This window comes from Streptopelia decaocto (assembly GCF_964273445.1).
Source record: "Streptopelia decaocto genome assembly, chromosome: 3".
Lineage (NCBI taxonomy): Eukaryota > Metazoa > Chordata > Aves > Columbiformes > Columbidae > Streptopelia > Streptopelia decaocto.
In genome coordinates, this window is record NC_138656.1 from 54,158,843 (window position 1) to 54,181,345 (window position 22,503).

Genomic DNA, 22,503 nt, shown 5'->3' on the forward strand with positions numbered 1-22,503 from the left:
AAAGCAGGGCCAGCTGCAGAGTAAGATCCAACTTAAAAGATGGATCAAATACAAAATCAGTCACTTTGGGGAATTCGGTGATGCATGTACTTTTGAAAGCAGTGTCCACCATACCTTTAGGCATCAAAGTAGCACCTGTACACTTAAAAGAAAGGAGCTGTGCCTTCTTGAAAGGTGTTGCTGTTTAACATTGATCATTATTATTCTTTATTTTGTCATCTTCACATTCCGACAAGATTGGTCAGAGAGAAGAGCACACTTACTCATGCCCTTGCACTTTCAACTATTGCACAAAATCAAGGGTCAAGAACAATGTTAAACTGAAATCCAGGCAGTATCCAAGCCCAAGAATCTTTTGGAGTCTTGAACGTGTCATAGATTTTATCTTCACGTGTTGTCCTGTTCATCATCAGGCATGTTCATCGCACAGTTATTGCTACAATGAAAATTCTCATTATAGGCAACAGCAGTTTTACTTGCTCATTTTTGTGTTTAAATGGAAGAACTTAAAGGCTCGGTGTCCTTGTTCCTTTCCACCTGAAGTTACTTATTTGGGGCATGGGGATCTTGCAGTTTTGTGCTCTGAACTGGATGTGTGCTGGCTTCTTAACTGCTGCATTTTGGGCAGTTTAATGCAGACGCCAGTCTGTGAACTTAGGCAACTTGTGGCCAGAGGGAGCAATAATATTAATACCTCAATTGTCCCAGCAAGACTGAGAGGGTGGTTGCCAGTGTCCTGAAGGTAGAACTCAAAGAGTGCTCAAGAACGAGATGATGCAAACACAGACTTAGGAGCAATTGGGGGTGGGATTTTATCTGCCTGCATAGTACCAACCTCATTAATTTTAAGTGATGTGGAATTGCTGTAGATGAGGTTTCTGTCTGGCCATAGTGGTGATGTGATGTATGGGAGAATCCCATGATTTATGATCTTTAAAACAAATATGTTGTAATGTAACTGTTCTGGGGGTTGTAAGTTTCCAGAAAAATACAAGATTTCCCATGGGCATTTTAACATGTTACTGTTCTTTTGTGACAGAGCTGTAGATTAGATTTCTTTTCTGGTCATCATTTTAGATCAACACACTTTTTCCTTTTCCGGAGGTCTCGCTGCATCAGAATACTGAGCTTTGCTTCAGGGATAATTACATGCATTGTTCTGTGTATTCTTTGAGTAATTATAGGACAGAATTAATTTTTTTTTCTTGCAGATTTTTTCCTTAAAGTAAAAAAGAAAAACCTTATACAACAATGATGACAACAACAAAAGCCCAAACACAAGCGTTCCCCCTGTCCCCCCTAGCCCCCCAAAAAAGATGAAAGAAAGGGAATGAGAGAATATAAGTTCAAAAGGTATATTTGCAAATGAATTTTGGAAAGACCCATACAATGATATGAGGAAGGAAAGGAATTTTGGTAATCTTAGAGCAAAAACTGGTCCTTAAAAAAAATTAATAACAGCACATAGATGAGGCACACAGATAATAGGGCATGTCTATTTTGGAACGTTTAATAGAAATAAAAAAAAAAATCAATATATTTACATAAAGGTATAATATAACATTAAATTGAGAAGGGAACTGACTATTCTTTTCTTTTTTTAAAAAAACAGTTGGACAGACAGAACATTCCAGTGTAACTCTGAAGGAAGAAGCTGAAACTATGGAGACAAGTCCATCTGCTGCAAGCACCAAGGATGGTGTAGATGCTGAGAAGGACGATGACGAGGATGCTGATACAGTTAAACAGTTGCCATCTTTGGAAGAAGATGCAGAAAACCTTGACCAAGCATCTGAGCCACAGTCTTATGATCTGGGTTTTAAAAAGGTTTTTAAATTTGTTGGATTCAGATTCACAGTGAAGAAGGAAAAGACAGGGAAATCGGAACCAGTTCAGCTGCTTACCGTAAAAAAAGAAACACAAGTCCTTGAAGGAGCTGGTGATGAAAAAGAAGTCAGCTCAGAAGAAACAGCAATGCCTGAGGATGCACACTGTGCAGAAGACAACACCAAAGACACATTGAAAAATGAACTAACAGAACACGAGTCTCCTAAAACACCAGAAACAAATGAGATTTGTTCTGACTCAGCTGCCTTAGCCACTGATACTGCATCACCATTAAGAAGATTTTTTACTCAGGGATGGAGTGCATTTAGGAAAAAGAAGAGTTTTAGGAAGCCTAAAGAAGATGAACTACAGTCCCCCACACAAGAAGAGGAGCAAGAAAAAGAGGGGTCAACATTAACAACTGAAACCAGTGAAAAGGAGGAGAAATCTGAGTTCGAGAAACAAGATGAAGAAAAGAACATGACAGCAGTAACTACTGAAGTGCATGAGAAGGAGCAAACTGATGGTGAAAAACAGGAATCAGAAAAGACTCTGGCAGCCATAGGAGCTGAAGCATGTGAGAAGGAAGAGTTAATCAGGCATAATGAGACGGGACAAAAAGAAGATGTAGCAGCAGCAGTTGCTAAAGAAAGCGGAATGGAGAAAAAAGCTGAAGAAGGTGGTCAAGAAGGGAACCTGGTGGAAGTCTCAGAAGATCTTGGTCAAAAGGAAGAAAAAACTGAAGAAAGAGGGAAAGAAAGTGAGGTGACAGAGAAACCACTAAAAACAAAGTCAGTGGTACCTGTTATCACTGATAGTGTGAACAGAGAATTGAAAACATTCTCCGAAGTACTACCTGTGGGAGAAAAACTGGAGTCAACTGGAGTCAAGTGTGAAACAGAGGACAGAAATGAAGTAGCCTCTGAAGAGAAACTTGAAGCAGGATCTTTGGCTATTGACATTTCTAGTGAACAGCTCAAAAAATCTGAAGAAGGAGAAGAAAATAAACCTTCTCCACTGGGGAAAGAAACTTGTGATGAAAAAGCAGAGGAAGCAGAATTGAAAATTTCACCCACATCAGAAGACATTACTGGAAAGTTAGACACACAAGGAAAAGCTCAAGATAGAACCACAGAGAAGAAAGCAAGCAAGGAGCATGAGACAAAACTGACTCTGGATGCTCCTGGGTTGAAGTCCTTTTCTACTGAATGTTCTGTTGACACAGAGGATGATCAACAGACAATCAAACCCAGTGATGAAGGTCTACAGGGAAAAACTGGCATAGTTCTGACTGATACTGTCAAACCAGATGAAATAACCACAGAAATAACTCCTGAAGAGGCAGCTGGAAAGAGGCCTCCAGAAGGTATCATAAATGAAGCTGAACTGTTGTCTTCTCAAGAAAAAACTAGACCACAAGGCAGCCCTTTAAAGAAACTCTTTACGGGGACTGGATTAAAAAAATTGTCTGGGAAGAAACAAAAAGGCAAAAGAGAAGAATCTAAGTTAGGGGAACAGGGTGAACCAATTCAACACTTATCAGATTCCCCAGATAGCCCAGAGGAACAGAAGGGGGAGAGTTCTGCTTCTTCTCCTGAGGAGATGAATGAAATTCCTTCTTTGGAAAAATCTGCAGATGGAATGCAAGTCACTGAAAATGAAGAAGCTGCAACTTCGGATGTGGAGCGGAAAAGAGAAAGTGTTACAGCCTGGGCATCATTTAAAAAGATGGTGACTCCCAAGAAACGTGTCAGAAGACCTTCTGAAAGCGATAAAGAAGAAGAAATTGATAAGACAAAGGATGCTGCAGTGTCTGCAACTGAAAATGCTGTTGATGAAAAGCAGGGAGAATTCAAAGAAAACGGGATGGACCAGAAACAAGAGAAAGCCACGGAAGAGCCCAAAAGAAAGGTTGACACCTCTGTGTCCTGGGAAGCTTTTATATGTGTAGGTTCTTCAAAGAAAAGAGCCAGGAGGAAATCATCATCATCTGATGAAGAAACTGAACATAAACTTGCTCAAGAAAGCCAAAAAGTGGAAGAGCCTGGACAGACCAAAGAAACAGTAACAGATGCAATTCTTACTAGCTCTCAGGAGAGTGATCAAGGACAAGGGAATTCTTCCCCCGAACAAGCCGGAAGCCCATCTGAAGGTGAAGGTATTTCAACATGGGAATCCTTTAAAAGGTTAGTCACTCCAAGAAGGAAATCCAAAACCAGAATGGAAGAGAGGACTGAAGACTCTGTGGTGGGATCCAGCCTGGAGCATTCAACATCAGATGGTGAGCCTGGAAAAGATGAATCGTGGGTTCCATTTAGAAAACTGATGCCTAGGCGTAGGAAGAAAAAGTCAGATGGGAAGCCAGAACCAAATAATCTTAAACAAACAAGAGTAGACATGGCAGAAACAGCTGAAGAAGATTCAGATATTCCAGCTGTTGTTCCTTTATCTGAATACGAAGCAGCGGAGCAGGAAAAAATGGAAGCCCAACAAACAAAAGATGCTGAAATGATGAGAGAACGAACCTCAGAGGAAGAGAGAGCCGAAAAATTAGAGGAGAGCCTGAGAATTGAGCAAGGACATGAAGGACTGGTGCACGTGGTTACTGTTACTGTTGTGGAAGGGGAAAGGGCAGTCAGCAGTATTGAAGAACGGTCACCATCTTGGATATCTGCTGCTCTGACAGAGTGCATTGAGCAGGCAAAAGAAGAGGAAGAGAAGGAAACTGAGAGAACATTTGAATCAGATGTTCTTGTGGAAGAAGCAGTGGTAGCTGCTAAGACAGAGCCAGAGATGAGAAAGGATCGAAGTGACGACACCACAGCAAGTGAGCTAGAGCTAACCTCCGAAGCAGTGACAGCTCTGGAAGAGACAGCAGAAGCTTCCTGTGCTGAAGGAACAATGGAGGTATCCCTTGCTGAGGAGACAACTGAGATGGTTTCTGCTGTTTCACAGTTGTTAGAAACCCCAGATACTACAGAGGAAGTTACACCTGTACAAGAAGTAGAGGCCACTGAACAAAATCTGAAAGAGTTAGACAAACAAACACAGAAAGTTCTTCAGGAAGTTGCTGAAAGAGTAAAGTCAGCAGATGCAGCCCAGCTGGTTAGTGAAAGAACCATGACAACAACTGTAATTACAACAGTGGAAGGAATTGAGTCAGAAGTGAAAGATGATGCTAAACATGGGCAAGTTGTAGGCCAGGCAACTGTTTTGCTTGACCAGTCCTTAAAAACAGAAGAACATAAAGATGACCTCCAGGCACTGGGAAGTGCAGGGAGCATTCAGGATCAAACTGGACTTGAAGGGAGTGTCCTACCGGAAGCTTCCGAGAGAATTGAACTATCTGCTTCAACAAAAGAAAGCACAGAAGGATGTGAAAATGTAGATGTATCAAGAGATGAAATCCAGTGTCAGACATGTGAGGAACCAGTTGTAGAAGACCATGAAGAAATATCAGAAGCTCAGAGAACAGTAGAGGAACCTTCATCAGAAGACAGAGACCCTCAGACTGTCAAAGCAGTCACTCCTGAAGAAGAGCCATTTCCAAAACAAGAGGCTTCAGAACAAGAAAAACTACCTGTAACGGATTTTGCAGTAGATGAGACAAGAGATGAATGTATTCCAGAAGTGCACACTGCAGTAAGTATTACATATAACACCAAGGTTCATCTGTCAAAGGAAAAAATCCGCAAGCATTAGCTATTATACTTACTTTAGAACGAGTGTCACGGAGGCACCCCAGAGTCAGTTTTAGGCAGACAACAGAGTCCAAAACAGACTTCATTCTGGACGGAAAAGTGCAGCAAATAAGCCAATTAGAAACGGGGTTTATACAATTAGTTAGCACTCCGGTAACATAAAATACAGGTTCATGTATCAGTTGAGGAGATTATTTGGGGTACAGCAAAATAAGAATAATGGAGATCCACAGTGTGCATGCACGCACTCACCAGAAACAAAGCCAGACACATCTGACTCCAGGATACTACACTTGCTTATTCAGCAAGGAATTATTCAAGGATATCACTCACCCGAATAAGGAGGTGAGGCGCTCCCTTTCCCAGGAAGTTACCTTAGACGGTATCTCAGTCTAAGGGGAGGGCTTCTCAGCTTCAGATGACCCATGGCTCCAAGAAGAACACACAAAGGGGATCCTCAGCAGGCACCCTATTTTATAGTCTGATCAGATCTGGCTGTGGGCATTCCAGGAGCTTCTCGGCTTCTCTGCACCCTGCTACTTTGGCTGTGGGCGCCCCAGAAGCTTCCCAGCTTCTCTGCACCCCCCCTCCTCTCCTAACGACCCTGGGACTCAGGGGTCTCACAAAAGAGCCATTAACTGCCCTATTGAAGGAGAGGGGGATGTGCATGCAACTGCCACATCAGTTCTCAGAGGGGAGGTGGGGAGTGCATCTGCCACAACCAGATAGTAGCAATATTACTGTCAGGGTCCTTCTTTGTGCAGCCTGAGGCAATTGAAGTTTGTTTCCAGTAAGACAGACACACAGATGTCCATAAGTAGCAGCCACTGAGGCTTGTATGCAGATTGAGGGGGATGCAATTCCTGCAGAAATGGGTGGGAGATGGTTTGTGTGGATCAGAAGGTGCTGCAACAATTGCAATAAGGGCTCCTGCACAGCACAGTGTGACTAAAGACATTATATGAGCACATGTGATACATGTGATCTATATGGTACCATACATAGCAGGTGGTATCTTCAGTCATAGGCAGAGGTACAATTGTAGCCGAGGTACTTCTACAAAGCGGGGGAAATAAATGACCCCACTATCTTCAGTTTTAAATGTGCGGGAGTTCTTGCGGCTGATGTGTCCCTACCTTCCTCTGTACCTCCCCACCATCTTGCTGGCTTAGTCTTTGTTTCAAGTGCTATCAGATGTCCCTTGCTTTCGGCTGCCCTTTGTTTAATGAGCTGTGTGTCCTGAGAAACTGAACATGGGCTGGAATCTTGGTGACCCGCTGATCGCAGTGTCATCACCTGGTGCTCTTCCCATAACCATACTCCTCTTTGTTTCTTCTGGTGCTTTTTCACCCAGAACACTTCTGGTCACTCCCTGTTCCTACCCTTTATCACATGTCTGTTGCAATTCTCCACAGGTGCAGGACAAGATGGAGGATGAAACCTCTACCTTGGGGCTTCCACCTGAAGAGCCTGTGCAGCTTGAAGGACAAGACAAAACCCTCATGATGGGACCAGAATGCACAGAAGCAGCTGTCACTGTGGTCCCCATGAAACCTGAAAGACAAGATGAAATTCCTGACTTAGACTCCCAAGAGCAAACTTGTACCAAAGGAGTTCCTGGCAAGGCAGCTGCCCAGATAGAGGAAAAAGAAGATGATACTGTGCTCCTTGGAGAAGAAAGCACAGAAGTTGCTGTTACTGAGGTTCCTCTGCAGAACGAAGTAAAAACCTTTGCCCTTCCTTCAGAAACAACTGGCTCAGAGGCAGCTGCAGATGCTGAGCAGAATGGGAGGGATGGGGATGGCAGGCAGATTACAGCAAAAGATCCTGTGCCCTTCGTTGAGCCCCAGTGCAGAGAAAAAACAACTGAAATCCCCTCCCAGAGTGATGAAACTGAGGGTGGGAAAATGGAAGATGCTGTGCCCAAACCTGAAACACACTTAGAGAGGGGTACCCCTGTCACTGAGGCTCCCATGCAGATTGAAGCAGACTCTGTGTCTAATGTATCAACATGCCCAGATCTCCCTGAAAATGGAAGCACCATTCTCACTCACACAATTCCTAAGAAATGTGAAACACTAAGCAGCTTAGCTGAAGAAGAGACTGTAGAAAAAGAAGAAAAACTTCTAGAAACCTCCACCTGTCAAGACTTTCAGGAAGAAGATAACAAAAATGAGCACTTGATGGAAAGAGCCAAAGAAGTATTTGAATTCAGAAAAGGGGAGGCTGTAAGAGGTGCTGAATGTTCACGTGATGTCCAGCAAGAGGTTTTAACTGTGCAAGAGGAAGGCTCTGACTCAACCTTCCCACAAGCTAAAAGCTTGGAGGCTCTCACTGTGCCTGTGCCTGTAGCAGCTGCAGCAGATGAAGAGCACATCATGGCAGAAACTGTGACACCCGCAGACACAACATCTGAAACTGTACAGCCCTTGGCAACCACAGCAGAACAGATGGCTTCAGAAGGGGTCCCAGTTGCTGCTGTTGACTTTTCAGGCTGTGGGACTGCAGAGCTTGGTAGTGCAGGAACACCTGAGCCCCAAGTATCTCCCACTTCTATGAATGGATTGTTAGAGGAGCAAGAGAGGCCCCAGAGTACAGAGCAACCCAAACAAAATGGTATTCCTTTAATTCACAGTCTGTCTCTCACCCACATGGAATTTGAGAAGGACATTGTTCAGTCTGTGAGTATAGAGTCCCAGAGCACAAAAATTGTATCGAACGCCATTGAGACAGCTGTTCACAAACTTGCAGAAACAGAAAAGCCAGCTGCCTTTGAGCCAGAGCAGTGCATTAAGTCCACAGGGAAAAGCCCATCAGATACACCTGAGCTGCTGGAAAGTACGCAGGTGGATCATCAGCTTCCAGAAGGCAAGGAAGAGATATGGAATAATGGACAAGAGCTCCAGCAATCACAAATAGTGAGAACTGCTACAATAGCAGAGTCTGCAGAAACTCATGCACCTGTAGAAAAGACAAAAGACATGCTGTTAACTTCGGAGGTGCTGGAAGATGGACCAAATCAGAATTCTTTAACAATTATGACTAGCCCTGAAGACATTTCGAGGGCAAGTGAGGGACTGCAAAAATCAACACTAGAACTAAGTACTTCAGAAAATTTGACCAAAGACCCCATAGACATACACCCACCTGAATTAAGGGAAAAAGAAGTTGGATGGATTATGGAAATCATAGACAAACATACAGGTCAGCAAATGTGCAGAGAAAGCAAGGAAGAACAACATCCTCTCCCAGTGGAAGATGGAAAAAAACAGAAATGGGAGGATGATAATTGCCAAGAAGCAACATCTTGTGATAGTCCACAAAGTCAGAACTCAGTGGCTCCTGAGGCCTTGAATGTAAGTAGCATTTTCAGTCAGCAATTTATTTTTTTTCAAAATAATTTTTGGAGTCTGTAAAACTGGTGTGTGTGGTTTTTTGGTTTTTGTTGGTGTTTTTTTTTTTTATCCTGGTGAAAGGCAACTGCTCCCCAGTTTAATCAACAGGCCACAGATATAGATATTTTTTTTTTCTCCTCACTTTACTGCCTCTATTTCTGGCTACCTAACCCTTTGTTTCTTTTCTGTTCTGTACAGCTACCCTCACTTTAATGGACTTTGACTTGGCCTGTAGTTTAGGGTGATATTTCTGGGAGGCAGAAATGTGGTTTCCAGCTTTGCTAGATACACACTCATATGACACGTGTTTAACATAAGGGATTTAATCTGCAAACATGTTTCCTCTTTAACAAACCTCTTTGTAAAATCCTAAGGGACGTGAGTGTTGCCTTCCATGATAAACCTGGAGCTCCACATGTACTAAAGCTCTTTGCACTTCAGTGAAGTCTGAATCAGAAATGATAGGTACAGCTTCTCCTTAGGATGTTTACTGTGCTTGCTTAACTAAGTTGTGAGACCTTTATCTCTATCTTTGAGAGCTGCTTGGGAAAATAAGCTAGATTAATGACAACTTTCTCAAAAATATCTTTTTTTCACTGTCGTCTTTCTTTCAGATGTGCTAAGCATCCATGTGGCATTTGGAGAGATGCCAGTCCTAGAGAACAACTGACAATCCTGCAGCAAAACCAGGAGCTTTATTCACTACCCTTCATTCTTGGATGTTAACATTTACTTTTTTGAAGACTTCACCCTTTTTGTCATTTCTATGAAAAAAACAATGCCTTTAATGTTGGCTATATCTACACGTGTGTTCCATTTGAAGGGCATTCGCTTTTGCCCAAAATATACCATTTAGACTGGAGATAGATAACTGAGTGAATGGATAGACCATTAAATTTGTGCCACAGTTATTACCCCACTTAACATGTGTCTTGTCTGTCCCACCTCCTTGAATCCCTTCACTCATCCCTCAATCTCCCTCCCTTTATGCAGTCTCCCTTACCCCGCACACCTTCCCTAGCTGCCTTGATTTGACCTACAAGTGGCTGTAGATGCTGCTTGACTCATGTGTGAGGGGGAGGAGGAAGGCTGGCTGATGAGAACACATGAGACTTCTGGCTGAGTAGCAGACACATCTTCATCAAACAGCAGGAACTGGATCACACACAAATTCTTGAGCAAGATACTCAAGATTTCTGCCTTTCAGTCCCATTCAGGTATCTCTATCCACCCTTCAGTTGTATCTGTGCAGGCCTGATTTAGTCAGAAACGACTTCTACAGTGTAGCTTGAAAGGAGACTGAGAATACCCCTCTTCTGTTGTTCCAGACTTCAGGTCTCAGGACTAGACTGTAATGTGTTGAATATTTATATGTATGTCTTAAACCCAGTTCTGATTTTAAGGTAGAGCTATGATACTTCTGTACTATTTAGGAATACCCTTAAATGAATTTTGTAGAGTAGCTTGGAGAGGAAATTGATACCACTGGAGCGGAAATTAGTAACATGTACTTTCCTATTTATTGTTCCAGGTTTTTCCCCTTGTAAAATCTCTCAAAAACTTGGCTGCCTTGCTTTGAATATTTATATGTACATCCTAAACCCACTTCTGATTTTAATGTAGAACTACAATACTTCTAAAAACAAAAGAGGCCTGACCTGTGTCAGATCCACCAACCACTTCTACTTGCAGTCTTCCCTCGTTACTGAGAATCCTCCAGATTTACCATTTCCCTGCTGTCTTGCTCATGTAACAACCCTCAAATCACACCCCTCTCATTTCAGAGTCTGCTCATTTCTGGTCACTGCCCCATCCAACCCCAGGCCTTTACCCAAACCTACACCATCAAACATCCTTCCTGCAGAGAGCCTTCCTCCTTGCCCAACCCCTGCCTGAACCTCTTTCCTATCACAGCAGGTGGAGGAGTAGCAAGGAGGGAAAGGGCTTGGTGATGAACTCTGTCTTGAATTGCAAAACTCTGATGAGAATTTTGGGGTGCTGAAATCTTAAAAACCTTCATGTAAGATGGATTGGACTGACAACAGCTGTAGACCAGAATGAGCAGGGGGATTTAACAATGGGAAGAAGCCTCAAGACTGCAAGCCCTGGTGTGTCTGTCCCCAACAGGAGTTGGTCCTCTCTTTTGTTCTTTACATTAAAATCAAATATGGGGTACAAGTCCATACTTTCAGCTCTGATTTGTAAAGTGAAAGTTACAGATCACACTTTATGAAACTGATGCCCATCAAGTTGAAAAATAGCTCACTATCCTACCTGTATAGTAATTTATTTTAAAAACAACTTCTAGTGTACAAATGCTCGTTATGGTAGGGCTTGCCTCTCCTTGAGGCTGCACGTACAGCAAGCAATGTGACTGATTGCACTGGTGTGACTGCACCATCTGGTGCTGCCCTGCGTGGAAGCATCAAAAGATTTTTCCTTACCTCAGAGCAAATTATATAAATATTTAAAGCCCAACAATGTGGTCTCAAACAATCCAGTCTATGTCTGTCCATCGTTAGCAGCAGCTTCCCCCCTTAGCTCTGGGCAATTCCAACAACCTCGGTTGGTTTCCACAGGTTTAAGTTGGCTTGCAAGTTAATAGTGCTCTTAATAACACCTCACAAGTGCAAACTTGGCTGAATTTGTACAAATTGTATACCTATGTACATTAAGCCATATTGCAATAACTGCAGCAGGTAAAATGAAATAACAATAGCATGACCTGTGTAATCCTGATTCTTATGTTTGTAGCTCCAAAGCTGTTAATAATATGTAAAGTTAATTCTTGTCTGAACCTCATTTAAATAAAGCTAGCTTTACCACAGTGTAAATTGTCTGTTGGTAGTAATTGGGCAGGCGAGTGCTTAAACTTGTCTGTTTTCTCTGTTAATACAGGGCCTAGGTAAGCAATGCAACAAACTTAACTATAAAACAAATACAAAAGCTGCTTCTTGTAGCTGCCAGCTAAAGAAATACTGCACCCAAAGCCACGCTAATGGTGCAAGGGGCATGCCTCCACAGAAAGATACTACTTTGTTCCAGCGTATTGCTTTGGCCTCTGAAACTCTCATTTGAGACTGTGACTTCTGGCTTGTGCTTAAAAGCTCGAAGCTTTCTCTAATCCAATGTACTGGGTTACTAAATTTGTGTTTTTAAGGTAGATTTTAAGTGATTAAATAAAGCTACAAATTTGTTCTAAAGTGTGTATGTGGTTTTTTTTCAGCTTGCTTAGTGTAAATTATTTTCTGATAGCTGCTTCATCTTCAGAGTTAGATTTGCTGCTGACAGTTCATTTGTTGTTGACTGACATTCAGTCTTTGATGTGAATTGAAGGAGCTAATTACAGAATTAAACTGTGATTTGGTTGTAAGGTTCTTTGAAATAAGCATACTTAAGAAGTAGGAATAAGAAGAAGGTACTTTAGAAGACCGTGAAGAAAAAAGCCTCAATATGGGTAACAGTATTCAGTGAGCCACAATGACAAATTAGTAAATAATTTGCTGGTATAAATGAAGTATTAAAAAAACCCAACAAAACAACAATATGAGTGTCCACCAAAAAAAATATGGCACATAGTAGATTAAGGTCCTTAGGCCCATAATGGATATCTTCTAGGTTCCCACACTTCTGCTTAGCTGGACTATACTCCCATGACACCAAATGTTCAGAGGTCCTTGTGATTTACAGTCACAGACCTTGGATTTAAGACATGAAGCTTCTCCAGCCATCTATGTTCTATGGCTAAAGATGTTTAGCAGCATTTGTATCTCAATACTTGCATAGATTTCACACCTAAACTCATTTTGTAAAGCTACACATTTACCTTCCTATCACAGCTAAAATGCTAAATCCAGTATCTGCAAATACTTAACCGCACTGGTCACAGCAAACAGAGAGATGTCAAAATGCTGCAGGATGCCTGTCCCTCCTCTTGCTTCTGTATTGCATCAGGGGGCTCATACTGCAGGTGTGCTGGTTTGACTGAAAATGAGTTAATTAGTGCAGTTAGAAACATTTCTTTTTCATAGCTAGTACAGTCATCATTTGGACTAAGTTTGAGAACAAGAGATAACACCCTAGCACAGAGTTAATGTTTTTAATTGCTCTGGTCTGAGAGTCAAGGACATTCTGAGTGCTCTGCCAACAGGTGTGAGGCATAGAGGAATGGGATGGGGCAAACCTTGACTGACATCCAGACTGATCAATAAGAGTATTTAATCCCATTAGTGTCATGCTTCACATTGAAGGAGAGTCAGGATCTTCCACTCTTTCTCCTTTGTTGGAGCTGGGACCTGTTCAGGAGAGTTCTGCTTGGGACTTTCTTGAGTTTGGCCTTCTGCTATCCTGCCATTTTGCAGAGGCCTCTGAGCCTTTCTGCCTTTTTCCTCTTTTCTCTCTCTGGGATTGGTTGTTGGGACCAGGTGCTTTTTTCCTGGGACTTGCTGCTCAATGTGGACAGAATTCATGAAGAATTGCATTAAGTATCTTTTATATTCTATTTTATATATATATATTTACTAGTAGTTTATTAATGTTTTGTTATTTTATTCAACTGTGTTTATCTCAATCCAGGTTTCTCCCTTCCCTTTTGATTCTCTCCCCTATTTGGAGGGTGGGAGGAGGGGGGAGTGAGTGAGTGGCTGTCATGGTTGTATTGCTAGCTTGGGTTAAACCACAAGAGCAGGTGACTGATCTCACTGCCCAGCTCTGACATTGGTAGGTATAGATCAAACCAGCATCTCCCACCATACTTTGTGTTCAAGGTGCACAACCTCTGCCAGTCTTTTTACAAGGTTTATTCATTTATACTATCCTGTTACGGGTTAACATGAAGTCCCTAAGAAGGCATCAAAGTAGGGATTAGAGACCAAGTCTCTTGCATGAGAGGTTTGTCTGCTGTTTTCTCTTTTGTAATGCTATTTTATTGGCAATAGCTCAAGTATCCTGGCTATTAGCTCAAGCTATGGAAGCAGATCTGGCTTTCCAATTCAGATCCAGAGCATATGGGAGGCAGCTGTGCTCGTTAAGGAACCTGCACAGCTTGGATGCAGCAAGTGCCTAGAGATGGGCAGGCAGCTTGCCAAAAGCACGGAGGATTCCTGAGATGCTCATGTCTGGATGCCAAACACTGGATGTTTGTCATTCACACTGCCGCATGGGAGTGGAGCACGCCTGAGGAGGCTGATGGCCCTGCAAGGAAGGATGTGGTTTGGAATGAGGAACAATGTGGAGCAGGTGGCCAGTGGAATTGACAGCACAGGGTTTGGAGTCCTGATTTCAGGGAGATGGATGAGATGTGGTGAAAGACTTTTAGCTTTGTTAACATTTTAGGATGCTACTAACAAGGTGGAAGCTTGGCCATCACAACATTAATATCTGAATTAGGGCTGATGTCATTTCTAGTTGGACACTACATTTAGTCTTCACAAAAATGAGAATGAAAGATAAGGGTGTAGCAAAGGCCCATAGCTGTTCTGCTCCAACATCCTCTTGAAAAAATAATATAAACTCTTTGAAATTTGAATATTTTAAGTGTTTCCTGTTCCTCCTTGAAAAAGACATCCATTTCCAGAGCTTGAAAACCCCACGTCTCAGTCCTTGCTGCTGGGACAGACAATATGATGAAATGAGGGAAGCAGAAGTCTAATATGCCATGGGAGTTGCTTCCTGGGGATGGTCTCTGTGTGAACTCCTGCAGCAGCTTGACCCTCTCCTCATAATCTAGCCTACCAATCTGTCCCTGTTCCTCCTAAAAAAGGCACCAGATTAGAAAGAATAACCTGCAAGACACCTTTTCCTCTAAGCAGCTAGACAAGAAGGGAATTGTAGAAATTTGCAAGGAGTTCACAAGCCAACTGCTGACCTGAAAGGCAGACATCCCACGAAGCCTTTGGGAAGCAGCCCAACAGCAATCCCTGCCTTCTCCCCAGCACTACTGTCCCTATCTCATGGTCTTCTGCAGACTCTCAGCCTTCCAGTGCTGCAGCCTCCTCTCCCTTGCTTGAGCTATCTGTCTTTCTGCTTGGTAAGCAGGTTGAGAACCTTTAAACTCATTTCTAGGAGATTTGCATCTAACAGTCCCAGGGTTGGCATGACAGCCGTGCCTGTTACTTCCCATAGAAACGGCTGTATGAAGCAGAAAACCTGACACACAACCTCCTGAACAATGCTCCCTTTTACTTTCCCAGGGTTAGCCATGAGGCTCACAGAGCAAGACGGAGAGAGAGGTGATGCTCAGCCAATATTTGAGAGTAGGTCCCTGAGTAGGTGTTTTAGGCCCAGACACAAGGCCACCCAGGGTCCTGGGCTGCCTCCACTTCATTCTGCACCAGGAGTGAATGCGGGTTTCACGCACTTCTGTGTTCGGCCCCAGCCACCTGTGCTGGCATTGCCTCGTGTGTGTGCCCAGACCCTCTGGCAAGGCAGCAAGGGAAGAGGGCAAACATGAGGGGAGGCTAACCTCGGGATCTGAATTCCACTTGCTCTTGTAGTTGAAGAGAGAGGTGGCCAAAAAAGAAAAAAGTTTTCAAAGCTGGCTCACTAAAGCGAAGATGCTGGAGGGCTACTTACAGCTCTGAGGGAAGGCTGAGCATGGGCACATCGGGCAAGGCAGAAATGTTGGCCAAACTGTTTCAGATGCTGACTGGAAGGGCAGCCTGCCCACAGTCCCTGGCTGACATCTGGGTGCTTTTTCAGAGGAAACTTTTCATAGCCCAGATTATTTATGATCTCCCACATGGTGTTTTCACTATCATTTCATTATGGCAATTAAGTATTACAAAGACAGATACAACCTGCCTATTATTCTGGAGATGACATCAACTTTTCTAAACTGGAATATTTGCTGAATAGTCTTGAAAATAGCATTATTATCTTTGGCATAAGTCTGCCTGCTGGGGAAATGCTTTTATTGGATTTTTGCATAATCCGTCTTGATCTTGCAATCGGATTGAGGCTCATACATCCTCTCTCCTCCCCACAGTAGAGCCAGTTAATGCCTTACAGATGCAGGGGAGGAGCCTGCATCAGTATGAATGGTGTGGCAAAGGCACATTGGTGGGCATATTGCTTACAGGTTTTCATGCAAAAGTATATTTAAGAAAACCAACCAACCAAATGAAAACAACAACAAAACCACACAAAAACAGACAAACCCTTTAAGTCAATATTGGTATTGACTGGTAGAAGTAGGCTTATATTTACTATGCCAGCATATTGACTATATGTTGGAATTACTATTTTGTTTTCTTTCACTCATAACCAGTAGTTGCTCAGGGAAAGAACAGATACAATACTTCTCTCCGTAATAATTTCTTGATGTGTCTCAAGTCTCTGGGCATCCCTATTATTTATTAGTTATTTATTTTTCCAATAAAAGACACATCATACTTTCTTTTCTCTTTACTATTAAGAGCTTGGGTCACTGAGGAGCATCAAACTTTACAATCTAAGCAGTAGAGATGCTTTTGCTTAAAACTTCAAAACCTCCTAATTTTGGTTGTGACTAATGTAGAGGAGCACAGTGATGGTGTGCAAACCAACCCGTTATACTCCTATATCATACCATAGCAACAAGGAGCCTTCAAACATCACTGAAAAATAATCTAACACCTCTTGAATTTTGAGTTGTAAACTAAGTAAGGTATTGATTAATTGTCCCCACTGAGTGGCAAGGTACACGGAAGAAAGTAGCAGTGAGTGGTACTGACAACATGCAGGGAAGCAGAAGAGCACAGCTGGAGGACTGCAAGAGCAGAGACAAACGTGCATCAAGTGATGTAAGATTGCTGTTACTGAAAACTAAACTGTGTATTATGACAAACTTGGTATTAGAAGACAACCTCCACAGAGAGGCTCCACAGTCTGTTGCAAAAACAGAAAAAGATTGAAATGAGTTGAAAAAAATTAGTGCTTTTATTGAGCATTAATTTGGGGCCTGTTTGTGGCAACACAAGAAAGTAAAACAGCTCCTCCAGATCAGCAGGGGAGGCAGGATGGCATGAAAAGAGTAAGAACTACATGGGGACTACAAATCCCACTCTGCACACATGAGTGGGAAATGGAAGGGGAAAGGTGGAATCTTGTTTCTTTATTCTCTGCCTTTTATCCTGTAGCCAGGAAATAAACAGTAGTGGCTATGGAGCTTACATTTAATGTACTGAACTTTTAGACTCTCTGTTCTCAAGACAACTGCATTTTAATCCAATATGCTTTTTCAGAACTCAAGCCTGCTGTGACCATGGGCTGCTCCTCCAGGCAGACATTCTGAATCACTCATTGCTATGTACAAACCCCCATCATTAAAAACCCCACACTTACCTCCCCAAAACCCCACACAAACCAAAACAACCAACCAACACAACAAAAACAAACAGCAAAAACCCCAAATGAAGGAAGTTCCCTCTGTACATAGTGGAGAGAAAACTAGCTTTATAATGAACAAAGTCCCTCAGTAAATACTTAACAGCAGCACATGACGGCTTTATGGAATCAGTGGCATTTTTGTGATTAAGTCCTTATAAAATAATATGTTCATACATATATACGAACATTTGAAGTAAGAATATCTTCACTTTAAATATAAGTTCATATCTTTAAAGTAACACTTAGCAATGAACCAAAGATGCTGTCAGGCTAGTGCTTTTCTGCAGGAGAAGAGGGGGGTAAGAGTTTTTAAAATTTGCTAAAAACAAGAAATATGATTGTGTCTGGACAACTAATTATGATCTGTGAAATGTAAAGTTCAGCGTAGCTCAGTTTTTCCCCTCGTTACCTATTTTCTTAAGTAATAGGGAGACACCAAGCCAGCTAACTGGCTTCTACTCTAGACATAAGGCACAGACCAAAGTTTAGAAGGTTATGTTTGAATTTTAAATCAGCTAGACTGAAATATTAGTTATTCTTCAGCTCAGAAGAGCTTAAAGTAGACTGTCAAATGAGCAATGCTATTGTTAGACTCTTTTAAATTCTAGCTAAAAATCTACACTTTTTCTTTTTTTATTCTGTTGTGAACTCAAAATGTAACCAAATCACGGGAACAGAGTGTCCCTAAACGGCGCAGATACTCTGTTTTTTAAGCAGACAAAATTAAATAGAGGGAGCAGTAATGCTGGTGCTTATAGAATTAACATTTCTCATCCCCATTGGAGGGCAGTGGTCCGGGCTGGAGGAACACCTGGACTTTTGTATACTCTATGTGTGCACACATGTGTATGTGTGTGTGCACATGTATACTCCCACTGCCAGGACATGCTCAGGCTCTGTCTTCTCCCTGGACCTGAGTACAGGGACATGCAGCAGCTGCATTCCCATTGCTGGGACGGCCAGTGCTGAAAACCAAACAGTCACTTCCCCTCGGCCTTGCACTTCCCTGGGGAAGCTGAAAAACAGCGTGCAGGGATGTGTCGGCATTTCCGCCCTGATGAAGTTTCTCTGCCACCTGCTCCTCAGCTCACGGCTCTCTCCCAGGAGAGATGACAACAGAGCATGGGGGACATAAAACGCTCCCTCAAGGCTCGTTTCCCCTTCCAGGGGACCTATCACACCTGAGCATCCCAGGAGCTGCTCATTGAGGATGCAGTTCTTTGCTGCTCTCCAACACCTCCTTCTGCCTCCAGCAACTCTTCCTGCAGAAATGGGATGCTCAGACCCAGAGAAAGGCTCCCCTTTCTCCACAAAGGCAAAAATTTCAAGCACAATAATGCATCCTGGAATTTAAGAAACTGTCCGTCTCTGTCTCTCACCTTTCAGAACATCTAGTCCCATATGTATTCCTATATATCTATATCATCTATATCATCTATATCATCTATATCATCTATATCTGTATCTATATCTATATCTATATCTATATCTATATCTATATCTATATCTATATCTATATCTATATCTATATCTATATCTATATCTATCACAACCTTAAAGTGCTTACAGTAGGAAAGACAGATACTCATCCATGGCCCTCCCACAGATCTTCTCATAGCAGTGTCCTCACCAAGATGCTGAGGACAAGGGCAGGTCAGTGGCAGGGAAAATGTCATCTCCTGCCTTCTGAATGGTTGAGTGGCACCAAGGCACCAGCCTGGGCCCAGGCAGCCCTGCATGTTAGTTGTAACAGTATAAGCAAACTTTTCTCATCAGTGAAGATGGCAAAATATCCTCCCATGTGCACCTGCCACTGCAGGCCTCAGGACTTTATGGTTTGGAGAGCTCTGCAGCCCCTGTGTAAAGGACCCTGTTCTCTGCTCTCCCTGCTGCAAGGCAGGGCTCCGAAAGTCCTTTCTGTCACCTTTGGCTCTCCAGTGCAGCCCCTTGGTGCAGAAGCGCTGTTAGGAAATGAGCTCTGAGCAACACGATCCCGTTGAAGATGTTCCTGCTCATTGCAGGTGGGTTGGACTAGATGACCTTTGAAGGTCCCTTCCAACCCAAACTATTCTATGAAATACTCTTCGAGGTCCACTGTGCCTGCCCCTGGGAGGGGCTGTGGGACAGCGAGCCAGGACGCCTGAGTGTTTGCTCTGGTGTGACTGCACCATCTAGTGCTCCTTTCTGCAACTCACCACTTTGTCTTTCGGCCAAAAGGGTTTCTCAACTGGGTTTCTCACAAGTCAAGATGGATTGCACCTCAAATGCACGTAGAACCATTCCTTCTGTTTCATAACACCCCAAAAGCAAAAGAGCATGGAATCCTGGGCAAGTCATCTCTCTCTACAAGTCTCCTGTATGGCCTCAAAAGAAGCCTAATGGCAAGTGGTGACTAACACCTGATTACGGAGGTCTAACCGTCGCTGCCAAACCTCTCACCGTGGCTGTTTCCAGTATAGCTGGTGGCTGTTCACAGTATAGCTGATATAGTCCGTCTCCTTAATGATGGATGGCAACTATCGATGTGAAAGATGTTTTTTATGATCCCAGCACTGGAGGCAGGTAGGATGAGGTTTGCTTTCATCTGGCAGGGAATCCAGTATGCATTTAGTCACCTATCTCAAGGATTAAACCATAGTCTCACTATACGTGTAGCTCATGCTATGCCGGCTAAAGAGCTGGAAATGTTACCATTTCCACAAGAGGTCACTGTGGGGCAGCGCATCTGTGATATATGTCTTAAGAGGTAGCTACTTCGCGGAACCTGTAAACTGGCTACAGGCACTTGCTACAACAACCTATCTACAGCCAACTGGAGTAGATATACCAGAGGAACAGAAACAAGGGCCCAGTCACAAATTCATCTTTTGGGGAGTCAGATGGATAGCTGTGAGAAAAGCAGCCCCTGATTATAGTCCTTACAAATTAAAGGAATGTATCTTGTCAGCAATTACTAACTGGGGGATATATAAGCAAGTGGGTTAGTACCACATCGGTCTAGTCTATAAACAAAGTAACAGTGATTTAGTAAAGAAACTCCTAATCAGGTACTGCTGTCCTTCTGGAATTAATATCCTGGAACATGCACAATTAATTTAATCATCTTTTGAGACTCTCAGTTTAGAGTGTCCTTAGAAGAATTATTTCATTATAACACAAAAAATCATGCCCCTGCCAGGTGAAGGCCTAACCCATGAGCATGCATAGTACAAGAAAATGATTGTGTAACTATATTTAAATTACTAGCCAGTCCTGGAAAAGGGGTGGAAACGTGGGGACGTACTAACGAAAATCAGAAGTATAACCAGTCTAAGCATTGTGAAGAAGGTGTGCTAGTTTTGCAGTTTTACCACCTAGCACCCCACATTGCTCAATTTCAGAATAAAACAATATCTTGGCTCTGTGTGTATGATTGGTGGATTGCATACCAGGTAAAGAACCCTGAGTTTGGGAGAATATGATGAAGTGCTACAAGAAATCCAATGGTTACCCCTGCCCCAGAGTAAGAAGGGAGTTATGTGCCATGCTAGGGGCTTTAGGATCTCAGAGGGCACATATTCCAGGTTTTAGTGTAACAGGCTGACCACTCAAGAACTTACTGAAGAAAAATGCAATCTGGTAATGGATCCCACAACATAATGAGACCCCCAGAGCTCTTAAAGAAAACCGTAAATGTGAGTCAGGTACTGAGACTCATCCACCCTGTGCAGTGGCTCTCACTACACGTCCAGGTGGGAGAGAACAGGTATTGGTGAGGACCAAAGCAACAGGGGTCACCTGGATGCACACAACATCCCATCACTTTGGGCTTCAAATCACAGCAGAATTTTGTGTAAGAATGCAGCCATATATAACAAGACTATTATTAAACAATTGTAAAAAGAAAACCTAGTTTTGAATAGGAAACCAGAGATTATGTCTTTGCAGGAAGAGTATGAAACTGGGCAGTGATATCATCATGATGGTGATGACATTTCCTCTCTAGTAAAGCTTTTCGAAAATCCAAAAGCGCGTGAGTGTTTCTCTTCATGGTAAGCATGGAGTGCCTCACTCCCAAAGCTTTTTGCACTTCAGTGAAATCTGAATCAGAAGAGACAATAGGTATAGTCTCTCTCTATGCTACTTACTACAATTGCTTAACTGAAACTTTCATTATCTCCATCTCTGAGAACTGCTTGGGAAAGTAAGATGTTCTTGAGAGAGCAAGTTGACAGAGTAAGTTGTCATTAATACAGCTTTTTTTAATTGTCTTCTTTCTGTGAGCTGTGGCAGAGCTAGGAGCTTTATCCATGAGGATTAATACAAGGATACTAACAGTTGCTCCTTTGAAGACTTCACCTTTTTGTCATGATCATTAAAAAGCAATGCCTTTACTACTCAGTATAGTTACATGTGTGCTCCATGCAAAAGCCTGCACACCAGCCCCAAGATCCTGGCAAATATCTTAACCCACTCACCTCAGTGGGGGGCAGGAAGGATTCCCCCTTCTTCTCCCCTTTGCTATGAGGAAACAGGGGCATCTCCTTCACATGCTCTCAGGTGAAATGGAAAACTGAAGCTGAAATTAGGGAAGAGAGAGAAAGAAGGGGAGAAAAACACATTCTGTTTAGTGCTGCAATGCTTAAACTACTCGTTTGGTGTCATTCTATCTGAACAGGCAGCATCTTCTGCCAGATGTTTCATAGACTTTTTGCAGCTTCCCCCTTCCTTCAGCAGCTCTTCAGTATACCCAGTCTAGAGAGATTGCCACTCTGTTTCTCTCTCAGTCCTAACCCTAATCCTAAACCTACACCCTGGCTGCAAGTCGAGCCTTGTCCAAAACCCCCAGTCCTGGCACAAGGTGAAAAACTCTTTGGAAGGGCATACTGTGGGCCGTCAGTCACATTTAGATGACTTGTTCTGGGTTGTGGCTTTTCTGTATAAAAACTGCAGTCTAAGAGAGCACTTGGGAATCTGGCCGCCTTAACAGGTCCAGGGGGGTTGGCTGCAGTGTAAGCCTTTGCCACAAACACCCCTGTCAGCTGGGGAAGAAGTGTCCTTCCTGGACCTAACTGTCTCTTCAGCAGGGCTTTGACTTGCTGAAGTTATTCTCCAGAGCCTCTCCTGCGTTTCCAAGTAGCTGGAGCAACTCACCTGTGTAATCTTAATAGGTTTCTGACTGCAGGATGATACCAAGAAATGCACCCTCTTGGTCCTATCAGACATTAAAGAAG

The 22,503-nt window shown here is 42.9% G+C and overlaps 1 protein-coding gene across 2 annotated transcripts in view; it reads left to right on the forward strand.

The window, feature by feature from the left end:
* Positions 1–12,120, forward strand: part of AKAP12 (A-kinase anchoring protein 12) — a 32,815-nt gene extending 20,695 nt beyond the window's left edge. For both annotated transcript variants that reach the window (XM_082047423.1, XM_082047424.1), the window contains 3 exons: positions 1,613–5,469; positions 6,944–8,884; positions 9,538–12,120. In XM_082047423.1, the coding sequence (XP_081903549.1) occupies positions 1,613–5,469; positions 6,944–8,884; positions 9,538–9,546 (5,807 nt within the window). In that variant the 3' untranslated portion in view covers positions 9,547–12,120. The remainder of the gene's footprint in view (positions 1–1,612; positions 5,470–6,943; positions 8,885–9,537) is intronic.
* Positions 12,121–22,503: the final 10,383 nt, after the last annotated feature.